Here is a 20,297-nt window from a genome sequence, read left to right as displayed (position 1 = left end):
GGACATGGCACAGATACACTGCTCAGATGTAGAAGTGTACTACTACCAGACCCTGGGACACAGCACAGATACACTGCTCAGATATAGAAGTGTACTATTACCATACCCCAGGATAAGGCACAGATACACTGCTCAGATGTAGAAGTGTACTACTACCAGACCCCGGACACAGCACAGATACACTCCTCAGATGTAGAAGTGTACTATTACCATACCCCAGGACATGGCACAGATACACTGCTCAGATGTAGAAGTGTACTACTACTGGACCACGGGATACAGCACAGATACAATCCTCAGATGTAGAAGTGTACTATCACTATACCCCGGGACACAGCACAGATACACTCCTCAGCTATAGAAGTGTACTGCTACCATACCCCAGGACATGGCACAGATACACTGCTCAGATATAGAAGTATACTACTACCATACCCCAGGACATGGGACAGATACACTGCTCAGATATAGAAGTATACTACTACCATACCCCAGGACATGGCACAGATACACTGCTCAGATGTAGAAGTGTACTACTACTAGACCCCGGGACACAGCACAGATACACTCCAGATGTAGAAGTGTACTATTACCATACCCCAGGACATGGTACAGATACACTCCTCAGATGTAGAAGTGTACTACTACCAGACCCCGGGACACAGCACAGATACACTACTCAGATGTAGAAGTGTACTACTACCAGACCCCAGGACATAGCACAGATACACTACTCAGATGTAGAAGTGTACTACTACAAGACCCCGGACACAGCACAGATACACTGCTCAGATGTAGAAGTGTACTACTACCATACCCCAGGACATGGCACAGATACACTGCTCAGATGTAGAAGTGTACTACTACCAGACGCCGGGACACAGCACAGATACACTACTCAGATGTAGAAGTGTACTACTACCAGACCCCGGACACAGCACAGATACACTGCTCAGATGTAGAAGTGTACTACTACCAGACCCCGGACACAGCACAGATACACTGCTCAGATGTAGAAGTGTACTACTACCAGACCCCGGACACAGCACAGATACACTCCTCAGATGTAGAAGTGTACTATTACCATACCCCAGGACACGGCACAGATACACTGCTCAGATGTAGAAGTGTAGTACTACCATACCCCAGCACATGGCACATATACACTATTCAGATGTAAAAGTGTAGTACTACCATACCCCAGCACATGGCACATATACACTATTCAGATGTAAAAGTGTACTACTACCATACCCCAGGACATAGCACAGATACACTCCAGATGTAGAAGTGTACTACTACCAGACCCCGGGACACAGCACAGATACACTCCAGATGTAGAAGTGTACTACTACCAGACCCCGGACACAGCACAGATACACTCCTCAGATGTAGAAGTGTACTATTACCATACCCCAGGACACGGCACAGATACACTGCTCAGATGTAGAAGTGTAGTACTACCATACCCCAGCACATGGCACATATACACTATTCAGATGTAAAAATGTAGTACTACCATACCCCAGCACATGGCACATATACACTATTCAGATGTAAAAGTGTACTACTACCATACCCCAGGACATAGCACAGATACACTACTCAGATGTAGAAGTGTACTACTACAAGACCCCGGACACAGCACAGATACACTGCTCAGATGTAGAAGTGTACTACTACCAGACCCCGGACACAGCACAGATACACTCCTCAGATGTAGAAGTATACTACTACCATACCCCAGGACATGGCACAGATACACTGCTCAGATGTAGAAGTGTACTACTACCAGACGCCGGGACACAGCACAGATACACTACTCAGATGTAGAAGTGTACTACTACCAGACCCCGGACACAGCACAGATACACTGCTCAGATGTAGAAGTGTACTACTACCAGACCCCAGGACATGGCACAGATACACTCCTCAGATGTAGAAGTGTACTACTACCAGACCCCAGGACATGGCACAGATACACTCCTCAGATGTAGAAGTGTACTATTACCATACCCCAGGACACGGCACAGATACACTGCTCAGATGTAGAAGTGTAGTACTACCATACCCCAGCACATGGCACATATACACTATTCAGATGTAAAAGTGTACTACTTCCATACCCCAGGACATAGCACAGATACACTCCTCAGATGTAGAAGTGTGGTACTACCATACCCCAGGACATGGCACAGATACACTGCTCAGATGTAGAAGTGTACTACTACTGGACCCCGGGATACTGCGCAGATACAATCCTCAGATGTAGAAGTGTACTACCACTATGCCCCAGGATACAGCACAGATACACTCCTCAGATACTGAAGTGTACCACTACCGATCCTGGGGGCACATACTATTCTATATCCAGTGAAAATGCTATAAATCTCCCCTTAACCAGTGGAGCAGAGGTACCAGTGATTTAGAGGTGTTGCACATTTCTGAAGCATTGGCTCAGGGGCTTCATAAATATGGTGCTCAGACATGGTGGCGAACTTTTCAATGTTAATGCATGGATACACGTCCAGGTGATACCACACATTATCATTCTGCTCCCCTTTTCACAATTTGTACGCTGCTCATCAGTGCAGAACTGCATTTTATTCACCAAGTGCAGAAATAGTGGGGTGTCGTATGTGGGGGTATACTTACATCATCCTTCCCTCCAGTTACTGTAATCATTGTGTCTCCGCAGTTGACGTCACTGCAGCCGCCGGTTGCACTTTTACACCACAAGGATGGAGAATGAGCCCCCAAACACCGCCACACCCTGCAGCAGCAGCAGTCGCCCAGTGAACCCCTCAGGACCGGCGTACAGCGGGATCCCAGACCGCCAGACAGTACAGGTACCAATGATACTTCGACTGCTCAGCAATTATTTAATTTATTCATTTATATACCACCAACATAGTATGCAGTGCTGTGCATTAACACTGTGACATGCAGTATGGCATCTACCAGTATGGGGGGGGGGGGACAGACTTTGCAGCAGGGTCCAGGGGCTTCTTATTGATTTAGCATAGTATCATGTGACACTGGTGGTGAATTCCTGGAGGTATGGTCACTGGTAGCACATGGACCCAGGGTCTCCACCCTCTTTCTCTACTCTTTGTATGGTCTGTAAGAAAGATGTCAGGAGGGGGCAGAGGTTACTAGTGAGGCACCGCAGCCTCCACATTCATCTGAGGCAGGAGACTAGTGAGGCACTGCACACTTAATACAGTCCGAACTAGGACACTGGAGGAAAACTGCCTGCTAACGGCTTATGTGTAAGTATTTTTGTCTTGTAAATACAAGGCAATGTGACGTCAATGCTGAGTACCTGCCTGCACGGGGATGTGTCTGCTGAGTACCTGCCTGCACTGGGATATGACTGCTGAGTACCTGCCTGCACTGAGATGTGACTGCTGAGTACCTGCCTGCACTGGGATGTGTCTGCTGAGTACCTGCCTGCACTGGGATATGACTGCTGAGTACCTGCCTGTACTGGGATGTGTCTGCTGAGTACCTGCCTGCACTGGGATATGACTGCTGAGTACCTGCCTGCACTGGGATGTGTCTGCTTAGTACCTGCCTGCACTGGGATATGACTGCTGAGTACCTGCCTGCACTGGGATGCTGAGTACCTGCCTGCCTGACAGGCTGAGTACCTGCCTGCACTGGGATGTGTCTGCTGAGTACCTGCCTGCACTGGGATATGACTGCTGAGTACCTGCCTGTACTGGGATGTGACTGCTGAGTACCTGCCTGTACTGGGATGTGACTGCTGAGTACCTGCCTGTACTGGGATGTGTCTGCTGAGTACCTGCCTGCACTGGGATGTGACTGCTGAGTACCTGCCTGCACTGGGATGTGACTGCTGAGTACCTGCCTGCACTGGGATATGACTGCTGAGTACCTGCCTGCACTGGGATATGACTGCTGAGTACCTGCCTGTACTGGGATGTGACTGCTGAGTACCTGCCTGTACTGGGATGTGACTGCTGAGTACCTGCCTGTACTGGGATATGACTGCTGAGTACCTGCCTGCACTGGGATATGACTGCTAAGTACCTGCCTGCACTGGGATGTGTCTGCTGAGTACCTGCCTGCACTGGGATATGACTGCTAAGTACCTGCCTGCACTGGGATGTGTCTGCTGAGTACCTGCCTGCACTGGGATGTGACTGCTGAGTACCTGCCTGCACTGGGATATGACTGCTGAGTACCTGCCTGTACTGGGATGTGACTGCTGAGTACCTGCCTGCACTGGGATGTGTCTGCTGAGTACCTGCCTGCACTGGGATGTGACTGCTGAGTACCTGCCTGTACTGAGATATGACTGCTGAGTACCTGCCTGTACTGGGATGTGTCTGCTGAGTACCTGCCTGTACTGGGATGTGACTGCCGAGTACCTGCCTGTACTGGGATGTGTCTGCTGAGTACCTGCCTGTACTGGGATGTGACTGCTGAGTACCTGCCTGTACTGGGATGTGACTGCTGAGTACCTGCCTGGCATGGGTTGGATACATGAGCTGCTTTTCCTGCCCTGACTTCAGGATGATGGAGGACCTGTGACTGAGGCCGGGGAGAAGGGGAGGACAGTGATGGATGGGCCTCCACATCCGGGAGCGCACCCCTCCCCTCTATACAAGAACGTATTGTGTCATATTATATAGAGGGGGGGTAACTTCACCTCTTCACCCCTCTTAAAGTCGGACAGTCCCCGCCTTCCTGAAGAATGTTAACCGCTTGTGTGCTGGGGCCCTTGGAGCCTTCCTGACTTGGATGCCTGCACTGTGGGCGCAGCAAATGGCCCTCAATACCCTTTTTGGGGCAATTTATGTAGGGGGGGGGATATTTTGCTTTTGCGTCCTTTGCGCCAAAATGATCAAATGTCGCATGTTGTCAGTTAAATTTGACGTATCTTTTAATCTAAGGGGGGAATTTATGGCACCCGGCACTCCAGGATTCTGGCTTTAGAAAGTAAAAAAAATGCAGCTTTGCCACTAATTGGATTTATTGGTGCAAGAAATTGAACGATTTCTGCTTTTTTTAACACCACTGGTTCCAGTTTTAAAAAGTGGCAGTAAAGTGTTTGTTTTTTTACTATGTTTATTAGTTTCACTCCAGATTTTATCGCTGCGACTTTTTTAAAAAGTAGCAAAAAAAAATATGTCTTAATCTCACCAGTACAGCAGTGGAACAAAAACGGAGCAGCATTTCGAGACAAATGCGTTACGTCCAGAGATGCCACAGATTTATCAAACAACGTGCAACATCTGATAGATTTGTCGCAAAGTACGCCAACGAAGACCGAGCCAAGAACTGACTTCAGAAATTACCCTCACAATAAATTACCCCCTTAGGCCTCATGCACACGACCGCGCCACATTTTGTGGTCTGCAAATTGCGGATCCGCAAAACATGGATGCCGCCCGTGTGCGTTCCGCAGTTTGCAGAACGGAATGGGCCACCAATAATAGAAGTGCCTATTCTTGTCTGCAAAACAGACAAGAATGGAACACGTTTCTTTTTTTGCGGAGCCACGGAACGGAGCAACGGATGCGTACAGCACAAGGAGTGCTGACTGCATCTTTTGCTGCCCCATTGAAGTGTATGGGTCCGCACCCGAGGCCTTAAGCCTCTTTCACACGAACGATACGGATTGTGTCAGGATCTGTGCAAGAAAAAACGGATGGTTTTGCACGCAAGTTTAGTCATTCTTGTCTGCAGTTGCGTTCAGTGTTTCAGTTTTTTCCGCGCGGGTGCAATCAGTTTTTGATGTGTTTTTCACGCGCAAAACGGAAGAATTGCAAGCTACATCTCCTAGCAACCATCTGTGAAAAACGCATTGTATCCGGATGCAATACGTTTTTCATGCAAGCCCCATTCACTTCTATGGAGCCAGAGCTGCGTGAAAAACACACAATATAGAACGCACTGCGATTTTTCCTGAATGCAGAAACAATGCATGAAAAACGCCGTCCATGTGCACAGACCCATTGAAAAGAATAAGTCAGGATCCAGTGTGGATTCATTTTCAAGATCTCTGCTTCCTGTCAGTGATTGGGACATTCTTGTTGACATTCAAAATCTGTTCTCAAATTGTCCTCTTGTGCACAAATGTGTGGTGTCCGTGCCCATGCTGCGGCCCGCAAATTGCAAAATGCACGGGCACCAACCGTGTGCCTGCCGTCTGCGGACGTAGACCCATTCACTTGAATGGGGTTCGCGATCCGCATCCGACTGTCTGGACTACGGAGGCAGGGACAGAAAACCCACGGGAACACTCAGTAGTGCTTCTGTGGCCTTCCGATCCGTGCCTCCGTTCTGAACCGCACCGTATCTTCGTATTCAAGTCAAGGGGTCAGCATCCATGATACAGCATTCACATGGCCGGTGCCGGTATATTGCGGAGCCGCAGTATGGGCACGGACCTACTACAGTCGAGTGCATGAGGCCTTAGGGTTTTACCTGCACTGACGCATTTTAACAAATCCATGGCTGTGAGAAGTATTAGGTCTGGATATTAGAATTCAGTGTTGGCTTATGAATGTGGCTGTGATGTCATAACTGTATATAATACTGTGTGTAGTGTATCTGACAGTGATCGGGCAGGCTGTGATGTCATAACTGTATATAATACTGTGTGTAGTGTATCTGACAGTGATCGGGCAGGCTGTGATGTCATAACTGTATATAATACTGTGTGTAGTGTATCTGACAGTGATCGGGCAGGCTGTGATGTCATAACTGTATATAATACTGTGTGTAGTGTATCTGACAGTGATCGGGCAGGCTGTGATGTCATAACTGTATATAATACTGTGTGTAGTGTATCTGACAGTGATCGGGCAGGCTGTGATGTCATAACTGTATATAATACTGTGTGTAGTGTATCTGACAGCGATCGGGCAGGCTGTGATGTCATAACTGTATATAATACTGTGTGTAGTGTATCTGACAGCGATCGGGCAGGCTGTGATGTCATAACTGTATATAATACTGTGTGTAGTGTATCTGACAGCGATCGGGCAGGCTGTGATGTCATAACTGTATATAATACTGTGTGTAGTGTATCTGACAGCGATCGGGCAGGCTGTGATGTCATAACTGTATATAATACTGTGTGTAGTGTATCTGACAGCGATCGGGCAGGCTGTGATGTCATAACTGTATATAATACTGTGTGTAGTGTATCTGACAGTGATCGGGCAGGCTGTGATGTCATAACTGTATATAATACTGTGTGTAGTGTATCTGACAGTGATGGGGCAGGCTGTGATGTCATAACTGTATATAATACTGTGTGTAGTGTATCTGACAGTGATCGGGCAGGCTGTGATGTCATAACTGTATATAATACTGTGTGTAGTGTATCTGACAGTGATGGGGCAGGCTGTGATGTCATAACTGTATATAATACTGTGTGTGGTGTATCTGACAGTGATGGGACAGGCTGTGATGTCATAACTGTATATAATACTGTGTGTGGTGTATCTGACAGTGAAGGGGGAGGCTGTGATGTCATAATGCAGTGCGCCAGTCCTGCAGGGTGAGCGAATATGAGGTCACAGGGGTAGTTAACAAACCGAGGGTTGCTCTTGGTACTCACAGTTTTTATTTACCCTGGGCAGGCGTACAGCAGTGATGGAGAGGCTGGCACATGAATCCTCTGGGGCACTCTCTGTGTATAGGGACCAGGCCAGGTGGTAGGTGAGGTGCCCTGGGTGTTGGAAGTTTAATGTGCCGGTGGCAAGATCCCTTATAGTTGTGACGCCAGTGCCGGTAACGGTGGCACACCGATTTGTTGTAGGAATAATTGAGGTACACAAAGTTGCAGTGAACCAGAACTTCTTTTTACTGAACAGTTCAACTATTTACAGGTTTCAGTTAGTTCCACATGTACAATGTTGGTCACAGGCAGGCTTCACATAAGTGGCAGGCAAAGTCTTTGCAAGATACTCAAAGGGAATAACACTTACAGATCAGGCTGTATTTTCCTCAGATCATGTCTGGCTTTCTCCAAGGCCCGTATGCCCTATAGCTGGCTTTATTCTTGGGTAGGGAAATCTTCCTCTGGTGTAAATCCTCTTGCTGTAAATATCCTTCTGCCCTTCAGCTTTCTACTTAGCTGGATTAAAGTGGCTCTGCACTGTACTTTTCAAGGTGCTAGATATCTTCAGGAGGCAACTTCTTCTCCTGGGTTAACTTCTGAGCTTTTCTTACTCAGGAAACTCAGGCAGGCTAGACTGAGCTACTTAGCCTCCTGGACTAGACTGAACTACCCTTTCCTGTCTGGGCCTAACTATATATATTAGGGGGTTCCCTAGCTCCCTCTACAGCTTAGGAGGAGAAACTACACCCCTAGCAGGCCTGGTACAGGAGATAATCATGAAATTATACATTACAATGCAATATAAAATACAATAGCAATTTCCCACAGGAGGTGGGGCAACATGACCCTTAGTAGTGCCCACCCTTACGTAGTGGGACACTACATACCCCGCTACTTTGAGCTTGCCTGTCCTCGGCGCAACACAGGGGGCCCGCCTAGCTGGAAACTGACCTGAAAGACAAAAATGCAAAGCAGGCATATACAACAAGCACTACATTTGCAAGGAAAGTATCAGGCAGCTCTGCTGGCAAAGGAACAAGTGCGGTGAAAAGGGGCGTCGTTTTCTTCACACAGGATAGTACAGGGAACAGGGCTGCTGACCTGGTACAGCATATCAGGAATAACCAGGATAGTCCATAATAATAAAATATGCAAATATAACATAAGTTCCTGGAGGCTCAAAAGAACGACATGAGTCCGTACCCGGGTCTTGTAGACAGTTAAACAGGGGTTTCCTGGGGGGAGTGACTCTGATCAACAATGTAGTCTCCGAATCGCACAGGTGGGTGCCCCTTAGTAGGCTGTGTGGACCTCCTTACTGGCAGAGACTCTTCTTGCCTTGGCTCAAGGGGGCCAGAGGAATCCATACACCCTGGGACAGGTCATCCTGGGGTTCGAGGACTAGCAGGAACTGGAGCCGGTACCACCAAGTTCAACCAGGGTGTGAGGAACCAATGAAGTGGCTCCTTGTCATGTAACAGATTCTCAACGGCCTGCATAGGATCAACAGGTTGGGCCGACGACTCTGGCTCAGGAGACTCTGGCTCAATGTCCTCTGTTGCAGTTTCTCCTTCTATGCAGGGCTTTAAACGGTTCCTGTGTACGATCTGAGAGCCTTTACCTTCCCTGGAAATTTGGTACACGTGGGTCTCAGCATTAGGAATAGCAGTTATGACGTAGGGAGTCCTCTCCCACTTACTGTCCAGCTTGCTGGTTCGGTGGTTATTCTTCAACCACACCACGTCTCCTATAGCAAGGTCATAGTCTCTCTGCTGCCGCTCTCGGGCACTTTCCATGCGCTCCTGAACAATCTCTTTGGCATTAAGAAGACGTCTTTGATGCTCCACCACCCAATCAGTCTTTGGTAGTGGGTTGATGACATCAGGTATTTGCACGTCCAGGGAGTGATCAGCAGGCAGCCTCCCTTGACGGCCAAACATCAAATAGAAAGGCGTGTACCCGGTGGAGCAGTGAATTGTATTGTTATACGTGTACATAAGTTGTGGCAGCAGAGTAGGCCAATTACCCCTTGTCTCAGGGGGCACTGCTCAGTGAAGTGATCAATAATGGTCATGGCATAAGTATAACCTGAGCGACTTGGCTCCAACTTCACATGATCAATAGCAACAAGCTCCAGGGGAGTTTTACTCACGATAGGGTGGAGAGGCGCTCTCTGGTTATGGCGCTCACTTCTCCCGACAGCACAGGCAGTACACTCCCGGCACCACTTTTCAATGTCTTCTCTCATCCCAATTCAATAGAACCTTCTGCGAATGGTGGCCTCAGTTTTCTGCACGCCGAAGTGTCCGGACAGGTTATGATACATCTCTAACACAAGACTAGCGTCTCGACGTGGTATGAGGATCTGGTACACCCTATCGCAGGACACTGGATCCAGGCTCCTTCTTAGCAACAGGCCTTTTTGAAGGAAGAGTTGGTGGCGATGTCTCCACAATTTCTATAGTTCTGGGTCTGCACTCTTCCTGCGGACTCTTTCAGGAGTTCTTCCACTAGTAAGGAAGTCTTCCACCGAGGACTCTACTTTCTGACTGGAGCTTAATCCACCTTTCTTGTTCGCCCCTGGACTCAGGATTAGTGTGAACATTATCTTGCTGAGCAAATTTGTTGTAAAACGCCGGCATCTCCACCTCTTCCCAGGCATCCTTAGGTTCATCTGGTGCTTCTGTAGTGGGAAGCCGAGACAGGGCATCCGCATTATCATTTGAGCGACCTGCCCGGTATTTCACAGTGAAGTCATAGTTGGCAAGGCGGGAGGCCCATCTTTGTTCCAGAGCCCCTAACTTGGCTGTATTCAGGTGCGCCAGGGGATTGTTGTCAGTGAAGGCGACAAACGAAATAGCAGGAAGGTAGTCCTTGAATTTTTCAGTCACAGCCCACACTAAAGCAAGGAACTCCAGCTTGAAGGAACTATAATTCTGATCGTTTTTTTCTCAGCTCCCCTCAGGGACCTGCTGGCATAGGCAATCACCCTCTCTTTGTTGTCTTGCACCTGAGCCAGCACAGCTCCCAGGCCTCTTTTACTGGCATCCGTATAGAGGTGGAATGACTTCTGATAATCCGGGTAACCCAGGACAGGGGGTTCGGTCAGCTTCTTCTTCAGGAGCTGAAAGGCAATCTCCCGTTCCTCTCTCCATTCAACAGGGATAGGAGTCTTTGGACTCTTTTTGGGATGCCCCCTCAGGAGTTCCTGGATCGGATCCGCAATCTGTGCAAAATGTGGGATTAAGCGTCTATAATATCCTGCGAAACTGAGGAAACTTCTCACCTCTTTCACGGTGGTAGGAGTAGGCCAATTGCGGACAGCAGCAAGTTTATCAGGATCAGGCTGGACTCCTTCTGCACTAACAACATGGCCCAGGTACTTTACTGCTGGTTTCAGCAGATGGCACTTGGACGGCTTGATTTTAAGGCCATATTTAGCGAGGACTTGAAACACTTCGGCCAAATGCTTTAAATGATCCTCATATGTCTTGAAGTAGATAATGACGTCATCCAAGTATAGCAATACAGTTTCAAAGTTCTTATGGCCTAAACAACGCTCCATCAACCGCTGGAACGTCCCTGGAGCATTACACAGTCCGAAAGGCATGTAGTTAAATTCGAACAGGCCCATAGGCGTGGTGAAAGCGGTCTTTTCCCGGTCTTCCGGGGCCATAGGCACCTGCCAGTATCCGCTGGTTAAGTCAAGAGTTGAGAAACAGGCTGATGACCCCAGGGCAGTCAAGGACTCTTCAATGCGTGGCAACGGATAAGCATCTTTATGAGTGATTTGATTGATTTTTCTATAGTCCACACAGAACCTAATGCTGCCATCTTTTTTACAAACAAGAACTAGAGGCGCAGCCCAGGGACTATGACTGTCCCAGATTATGTTAGAGTCCTTCATTTCCTGTATCATCTCTTTTACGGACTGGTTGGTAGTAGGCGGTATGGGTCTGTGTCTCTCCTTGATAGGAGGATGAGAGCCAGTGGGTATGGTGTGTTTGATTACACTGACCTCTCCATAGTCCGTGGAGTGTTTGCTGAAGGCCTTGTGGTGCTCCTTCACCAGATTCAGGACTCCCTCTATTTAATCCTTTGGGGTGGATTCGTTCCCCACATGAAGTTCCTCCCACCAGGATACTGAAGAGGCGCTGGCAGAGACGCCGCTGTCTGTGCGGTTTGAGACGTCTCTGTGGCAGGCAGACGGATAACATCCTGGAAGGATACCTGGAAAAGCTGAGCAACAGGGCAGTGCTTAGAGAGGGTAACAGGGTGATCACTGAAATTAATCAAACGGACAGGCACTTTACCTTGAGATACAGTCACCAGGCTCTTGGCTGCTCGCACGAAGGGATGATTTTCAATTTGGATAGGCTCCACCAGGGCTTGATAGTCTTGGCCCTGGATCCCTAGTACAGCACGGCACCACAAAATGATCTGGGAATTCGGTGGCAGGATTACCGGCCGGTTATCCCGGATCCGGGCAGTGCAGATTTCTCTTATCCCATTTGCAAATCTTTGCTGAGCACACAGCACACTGATAGTCTTTTGAATTACTCTTTTAGAAGCAGGTGAAGCTGAGGGTAGGGATTGGTTCAGGGCCTCAAGTACCTCAGAGTAACAATTTTTAAAGACATTAGTCCTTAAGATCACGGGGTGTCCCCCTTTATCTCCGGCTTGCACCACAATCACACCTTGCAGTGGTAAGGTGGCTTCTCCCACCTGGAGGGTAGGTTCCCAGTACCCATGGACTTTCACCGGCTTGCCGTTGATAGCAATGATATCCAGCCAGGATTCCGGTGGCTGGGTGAGGAGATTTGAATCCCAGAATTTGTCAAAGGTGGGTCGTTGGATGGTGGTGACCTGAGACCCAGTATCCAGCAGGGCTTCAAAAGGTATCCCGTTAATGCATATGTTAATTTTTGGACGAGATCCCACGTATCTGGGCATCCAACTTGGATCCTTTGGACCTACAGTTCTACCTCCCGAGGGGCGGTCCTCGGCCTCGGGGGTGGCCCGTTTAACTGCCAACACGTTGATTCGGTATGGCCATATTTTTTACAATAGGTGCAGACAGGCTGTTTGCGATTCTTAGACCGATAACTCGGTCGTCCATCTGGTTCTTTGGGGTAGACCTCTTTATATGCAGGCAGGAGGAGCCTTTGAGGTAGGTTGGCTTTCGTCTTCCAATAACAATGGTCTTTCCCATTCCTCTATTTTCCTGCACACCTTTTCCAGGCTCTTAGTGAGATGGTTAACTTGCTCCATTAATGCTGCCACCACATCTGTTACTGGAGCCTGGGTAGCTTGGCTGGCTCCGGACTGTTTCCCATCAATAATTTTTGGCTGGCAGGCCTGAGGTTCAAGGGAGGCCGCCGGCCCTGTGGGCGGGTTTTGACCCAAGATACTGATGGCCAGCTCTTTAAAGTCCAAAAATGCACAATTGGGGTGTTGGGCCGATAGCATCCTCAGCTGGCTCTTTAAGTGTTCAGCGTTTACACCCGCAATGAACTGCTCTCTCAGATCCCGGTCCTGGTCCTCAGCCTCCCGGGGGTCCACCTGGACCACGGCCCTCAAGGTCTCTTGCAGGGACAAAGCAAAATCACGGAGTGACTCACCGGGCTGTTGCTTTCTGCTGAAAAATCGCATCTTAACTTCTGACACCGTCCTGGCTTCAAACGTGGTGCCGAGGCGATCAAAGATCTGTCCCATATTATTTTTTTCGGAGCTGGGCCATGACTTGACCTCCCTGCGGGCTGCCCCTTCTAACTGCGCTAAGAGGATCTCCATCTGTTGCTCCGCGGAGATAGGATAGAGCTGGAATAAGGCCATGATCTGGTCTTAAAGTCTTTCAGTTTGTGGGCTTCCCCGGAGTATCGCGGGAACCAGGGGGCCCCAAAGTAATATGGCATGGTCAGCGGCATTAGACTGGATGCTGCTGCAGCGGCGGGCGCCCTGTTCTCATCTGCGTGAATTACAGAAGGCTCGTTTGGGGGCCACCTGCCCCGTTTCCTCAGATGCGGACATGGCGTGGTCTATGGAGGCAAGATCTGTAGGCAGACTCACGCTGGACTTCGCTCTCTCAGGCCGTTGCTAAGGGTAACCACGGAGAGGGTATGGCCCTTTAAGGAGCGGTGGAGCAGGCCGAAATACAAATTGGATGTGCTTCCCCCGGATCAAGTCCTTTACTGCTAAAGACCGTTCCCCCAGTCTCCCAGCAAGGATCGGAATCTTCGCGGTACTTGAATACAAAGGGGCCAGTTAATACCAAAGTTTTACTTACTCCGGTGATGCGCAGTCCAAGTCTCGCGAGGTACGTGATCACGTCGTGCGGAGTTCCCACGCGCAGCGTCAGGAGATAGGCGCGGCCTCTCGGAGCTTCCAAATTCGAGGTAGGCGGTATCTTCTTTGCAGGCAGGGTGGTACCTCCTCTTCTTTTTCGCGCCAGACGGACACAACGATGGCGCAACGATAATCCAGTCAGTTTAGGCGGCCATCTTTAAGCATAAGGCTGTCAATTCACTGACAGCAAGCGGTGACTCAAAAAGCAGAAAACAGTCCACAATATACAGTTTTTCACACCGCGATTGTCCACAGTTCTTTGGCCCAACTTTTTCAAATAAACGGATAGGGCATTTATCACTTAATAAGCAATTATGGCACACAGTTCAGATTCCACTATGGCGTAGGAATAATTTTGTATCCTGTTCGTGACACCAAAATATGCAGTGCGCCAGTCCTGCAGGGTGAGCGAATATGAGGTCACAGGGGTAGTTAACAAACCGAGGGTTGCTCTTGGTACTCAGTTTTTATTTACCCTGGGCAGGCGTACAGCAGTGATGGAGAGGCTGGCACATGAATCCTCTGGGGCACTCTCTGTGTATAGGGACCAGGCCAGGTGGTAGGTGAGGTGCCCTGGGTGTTGGAAGTTTAATGTGCCGGTGGCAAGATCTCTTATAGTTGTGACGCCAGTGCCGGTAACGGTGGCACACCGATTTGTTGTAGGAATAATTGAGGTACACAAAGTTGCAGTGAACCAGAACTTCTTTTTACTGAACAGTTCAACTATTTACAGGTTTCAGTTAGTTCCACATGTACAATGTTGGTCACAGGCAGGCTTCACATAAGTGGCAGGCAAAGTCTTTGCAAGATACTCAGAGGGAATAACACTTACATTTCAGGCTGTATTTTCCTCAGATCCTGTCTGTCTTTCTCCAGGGCCCGTATGCCCTATAGCTGGCTTTATCCTTGGGTAGGGAAACCTTCCTCTGGTGTACTTTTCAAGGTGCTAGTTATCTTCAGGAGGCAACTTCTTCTCCTGGGTTAACTTCTGAGCTTTTCTTACTCAGGAAACTCAGGCAGGCTAGACTGAGCTACTTAGCCTCCTGGACTGGACTGAACTACCCTTTCCTGTCTGGGCCTAACTATATACAGTACAGACCAAAAGTTTGGACACACCTTCTCATTCAAAGAGTTTTCTTTATTTTCATGACTATGAAGGCATCAAAACTATGAATTAACACATGTGGAATTATATACATAACAAACAAGTGTGAAACAACTGTCATATTCTAGGTTCTTCAAAGTAGCCACCTTTTGCTTTGATTACTGCTTTGCACACTCTTGGCATTCTCTTGATGAGCCTCAAGAGGTAGTCCCCTGAAATGGTTTTCACTTCACAGGTGTGCCCTGTCAGGTTTAATAAGTGGGATTTCTTGCCTTATAAATGGGGTTGGGACCATCAGTTGCGTTGAGGAGAAGTCAGGTGGATACACAGCTGATAGTCCTACTGAATAGACTGTTAGAATTTGTATTATGGCAAGAAAAAAGCAGCTAAGTAAAGAAAAACTAGTGGCCATCATTACTTTAGGAAATGAAGGTCAGTCAGTCAGCCGAAAAATTGGGAAAACTTTGCAAGTAAGGGCTATTTGACCATGAAGGAGAGTGATGGGGTGCTGCGCCAGATGACCTGGCCTCCACAGTCACCGGACCTGAACCCAATCGAGATGGTTTGGGGTGAGCTGGACCGCAGAGTGAAGGCAAAGAGCCAACAAGTGCTAAGCATCTCTGGGAACTCCTTCAAGACTGTTGGAAGACCATTTCAGGGGACTACCTCTTGAAGCTCATCAAGAGAATGCCAAGAGTGTGCAAAGCAGTAATCAAAGCAAAAGGTGGCTACTTTGAAGAACCTAGAATATGACATATTTTCAGTTGTTTCAGACTTGTTTGTTATGTATATAATTCCACATGCGTTAATTCATAGTTTTGATGCCTTCATAGTCATGAAAATAAAGAAAACTCTTTAAATGAGAAGGTGTGTCCAAACTTTTGGTCTGTACTGTATATATTAGGGGGTTCCCTAGCTCCCTCTACAGCTTAGGAGGAGAAACTACACCCCTAGCAGGCCTGGTACAGGAGATAATCATGAAATTATACATTACAATGCAATATAAAATACAATAGCAATTTCCCACAGGAGGTAGGGCAACATGACCCTTAGTAGTGCCCATCCTTACGTAGTGGGACACTACAATAACTGTATATAATACTGTGTGTAGTGTATCTGACAGTGATCGGGCAGGCTGTGATGTCATAACTGTATATAATATTGTGTGTAGTGTATCTGACAGCGATGGGGCAGGCTGTGATGTCATAACTGTATAAAATACTGTGTGTAGTGTATCTGACAGCGATCGGGCAGGCTGTGATGTCATAACTGTATATAATACTGTGTGTAGTGTATCTGACAGCGATCGGGCAGGCTGTGATGTCATAACTGTATATAATATTGTGTGTAGTGTATCTGACAGTGATCGGGCAGGCTGTGATGTCATAACTGTATATAATATTGTGTGTAGTGTATCTGACAGTGATCGGGCAGGCTGTGATGTCATAACTGTATATAATACTGTGTGTAGTGTATCTGACAGTGATCGGGCAGGCTGTGATTCATAACTGTATATAATATTGTGTGTAGTGTATCTGACAGTGATCGGGCAGGCTGTGATGTCATAACTGTATATAATACTGTGTGTAGTGTATCTGACAGTGATGGGGCAGGCTGTGATGTCATAACTGTATATAATATTGTGTGTAGTGTATCTGACAGTGATCGGGCAGGCTGTGATTCATAACTGTATATAATACTGTGTGTAGTGTATCTGACAGTGATGGGGCAGGCTGTGATGTCATAACTGTATATAATAATGTGTAGTGCATGCTTCTCCATAAGCAGTCTTCCCGGTTCTGTCCCTTGCAGGTGATCCAACAGGCTCTGACTCGCCAGCCCAACACAGCAGCGCAGTATCTGCAGCAGATGTATGCGGCGCAGCAACAGCACCTAATGCTGCAAACTGCAGCGCTACAACAGCAGCAGCAGCAGCAGCACCTGAACAGCACGCAACTGCAGAACCTGGCCGCAGCGCAGCAAGCCCAGCAAGTGAGTGCCTCATCCTCCAGGGATGTTGAGGGTAGCCTTCCTACATTCTCTGTAGTTCACAAGGTACTAACCTCTGTTGTGTTTCTAGGCCAGCCTGGCGGCAAGCAGAGCTCCCCCTGCTGTCAGCTCCTCACAGCAGAATCCATCCCAGCCACTGACGGTGAGTCTTTCCTGATATATACTGCCCAATGTCACAGATGTGCAATGAAGTGAAGACTGTGTGCCGGGGTGCACACTGTGTACTGGAGTGTAGACTATTGCGTTGAGGGGTGCACAGTATTGTGTAGACTATGGGGTGAATGTGTCAAGAAGTCAACTTTTTGAATTCAGTTGTGGCGAAAGTTGTACCAAATCTATCAAAGCTTGCACGATCTTGGATAAATTTGGCACATCTTTAAACTGTGTAGAAATGTTGCTCCCCTGTTCCTATGCCACCCCCTTGCTGGCGTGATTTATGACATTTACAAAGAGTTGCTTATTTAACTGTGCCCTTAACCATGGCAAAAAGATTTTGGTGCAGACCAGGCTGTGTTGTGGTGCAGGCTGTGCAGTGTAGACTGTGTACTGGGGCAGACTGTGCAGGGTGCAGACTGTGCAGGGTGCAGACTGTGCAGTGTAGACTGTGTACTGGTGCAGACTGTGCAGTGTAGACTGTGTACTGGGGCAGACTGGCCAGGGTGCAGACTGTACAGTGTATACTGTGTACTGGGGCAGACTGTGCAGTGTAGACTGTGTACTGGGGCAGACTGTGCAGTGTAGACTGTGTACTGGGGCAGACTGTACAGTGTAGACTGTGTATTGGGGCAGACTGTGCAGGGTGAAGACTGTACAGTGTAGACTGTGTACTGGGGCAGACTGTGCAGGGTACAGGACTGTACAGTGTAGACTGTGTACTGGGGCAGACTGTGCAGGGTACAGGACTGTACAGTGTAGACTGTGTACTGGGGCCGACTGTGCAGGGTGCAGACTGTACAGTGTAGACTGTGTACTGGGGCAGACTGTGCAGGGTACAGGACTGTACAGTGTAGACTGTGTACTGGGGCACACTGTGCGGGGTACAGGACTGTACAGTGTAGACTGTGTACTGGGGCAGACTGCAGGGTGCAGACTGTACAGTGTAGACTGTGTACTGGGGCACACTGTGCAGGGTACAGGACTGTACAGTGTAGACTGTGTACTGGGGCAGACTGTACAGTGTAGACTGTGTACTGGGGCAGACTGTACAGGGTACAGACTGTACAGTGTAGACTGTGTACTGGGGCAGACTGTGCAGGGTGCAGACTGTACAGTGTAGACTGTGTACTGGGGCAGACTGTGCAGGGTGCAGACTGTACAGTGTAGACTGTGTACTGGGGCAGACTGTGCGGGGTGCAGACTGTACAGTTTAGACTGTGTACTGGGGCAGACTGTGCAGGGTGCAGACTGTACAGTGTAGACTGTGTACTGGGGCAGACTGTGCAGAGTGTAGACTGTGTACTGGGGCAGACTGTGCAGGGTGCAGACTGTACAGTGTAGACTGTGTACTGGGGCAGACTGTGCAGGGTACAGGACTGTACAGTGTAGACTGTGTACTGGGGTAGACTGTGCAGGGTACAGGACTGTACAGTGTAGACTGTGTACTGGGGCAGACTGTGCAGGGTGCAGACTGTACAGTGTAGACTGTGTACTGGGGCAGACTGTGCAGGGTGCAGACTGTACAGTGTATACTGTGTACTGGGGCAGACTGTGCAGGGTACAGGACTGTACAGTGTAGACTGTGTACTGGGGCCGACTGTGCAGGGTGCAGACTGTACAGTGTAGACTGTGTACTGGGGCAGACTGTGCAGGGTACAGACTGTACAGTGTAGACTGTGTACTGGGGCAGACTGTGCAGGGTACAGGACTGTACAGTGTAGACTGTGTACTGGGGCAGACTGTGCAGGGTGCAGACTGTACAGTGTAGACTGTGTACTGGGGCAGGGTACAGACCATACAGTGTAGACTGTGTACTGGGGCAGACTGTGCAGGGTGCAGACTGTACAGTGTAGACTGTGTACTGGGGCAGACTGTGCGGGGTGCAGACTGTACAGTTTAGACTGTGTACTGGGGCAGACTGTGCAGGGTGCAGACTGTACAGTGTAGACTGTGTACTGGGGCAGACTGTGCAGGGTGCAGACTGTACAGTGTAGACTGTGTACTGGGGCAGACTGTGCAGGGTGCAGACTGTACAGTGTAGACTGTGTACTGGGGCAGGGTACAGACCATACAGTGTAGACTGTGTACTGGGGCAGACTGTGCAGGGTGCAGACTGTACAGTGTAGACTGTGTACTGGGGCAGACTGTGCAGGGTGCAGACTGTACAGTGTTGACTGTGTACTGGGGCAGACTGTGCAGGGTGCAGACTGTACAGTGTAGACTGTGTACTGGGGCAGACTGTGCAGGGTGCAGACTACTGTTAGGAGTACAGACTGTATTGTAGTATTGTTATAGACCATGTTGGGGTCCAGGCTGTACAGTGTGGAATGTGTACTGGGGCAGACTGTGCGGAGTGCAGCTAGGAGTACAGCCTGTATTGTTGTATTGTTATAGACTGTATTGGGGTGCAGACTGTACAGTGTAGACTGTGTATTGGGGCAGACTGTGCAGGGTGCAGACTATTGCTACAAGTACAGCCTGTATTGTTATATTGTTATAGACTGTATTGGGGTGCAGACTGTACAGTTTTAGACTTGTACTGGGACTGACTGTGCAGGGTGCAGACTATTGCTAGGAGTACAGACTGTATTGTAGTATTGTTATTGGCCGTTTGGGGTGATGATTTTTCTTCTTTCCCGTCTTCTCCACAGCAGATTAGTCTCACCACCTCTCCTCAGATCATCCAGCGTCCACAGACTGTCAGCTCCGCACCTCCACCATCCTCAGGTATCACTCAGCAGGCTGTGCTCCTGGGAAATGCTTCATCTCCAGCCCTGAGCACCAACCAGGCACAGATGTATCTGCGAGCACAAATGGTGAGTCGGCCTGAAGTCCCAGGGGGTAGGGGAGATGAAGACGTGTGTAAAGCCATGTATCTTGGGTGGAATGGAGTAGACCCCAGGACGTGTGCGTCAATGGCATCCACTTCTGGCTGGAGTAAAGTCAGGAGAAGCCATGGTCCTACATGTTCAGGATGCCCTATGCGACTGTATCACTGACCGCCTGTACCCCCCAAGTCAGATTGTCTCCCCCTACAGGGATAATTGTCCCCCAAATGTAAAACAAGGACAGGTCCTC

The 20,297-nt window shown here is 48.8% G+C and overlaps 1 protein-coding gene across 2 annotated transcripts in view; it reads left to right on the top strand.

Moving 5' to 3' along the window:
- PHC2 (polyhomeotic homolog 2) overlaps nt 1–20,297 on the top strand; it is a 55,088-nt gene that overhangs the window by 1,694 nt on the left and 33,097 nt on the right. Inside the window, exons 2-5 of one of the 2 annotated variants that reach the window (XM_040423937.1) lie at nt 2,699–2,849; nt 16,866–17,045; nt 17,134–17,205; nt 19,874–20,035. In XM_040423937.1, coding sequence (XP_040279871.1) covers nt 2,742–2,849; nt 16,866–17,045; nt 17,134–17,205; nt 19,874–20,035 — 522 coding nt within the window. In that variant the 5' untranslated portion in view covers nt 2,699–2,741. Of the gene's footprint in view, nt 1–2,698; nt 2,850–16,865; nt 17,046–17,133; nt 17,206–19,870; nt 20,036–20,297 lie in introns of both variants that reach the window. The other variant, XM_040423927.1, reaches the window with a different exon arrangement.

The sequence above is a fragment of the Bufo bufo genome, chromosome 1 (assembly GCF_905171765.1).
Source record: "Bufo bufo chromosome 1, aBufBuf1.1, whole genome shotgun sequence".
NCBI classification, from domain to species: Eukaryota; Metazoa; Chordata; class Amphibia; order Anura; family Bufonidae; genus Bufo; species Bufo bufo.
Note: the sequence above shows the minus strand (reverse complement) of the source record. Positions and strands in the feature narration are given on the sequence as shown.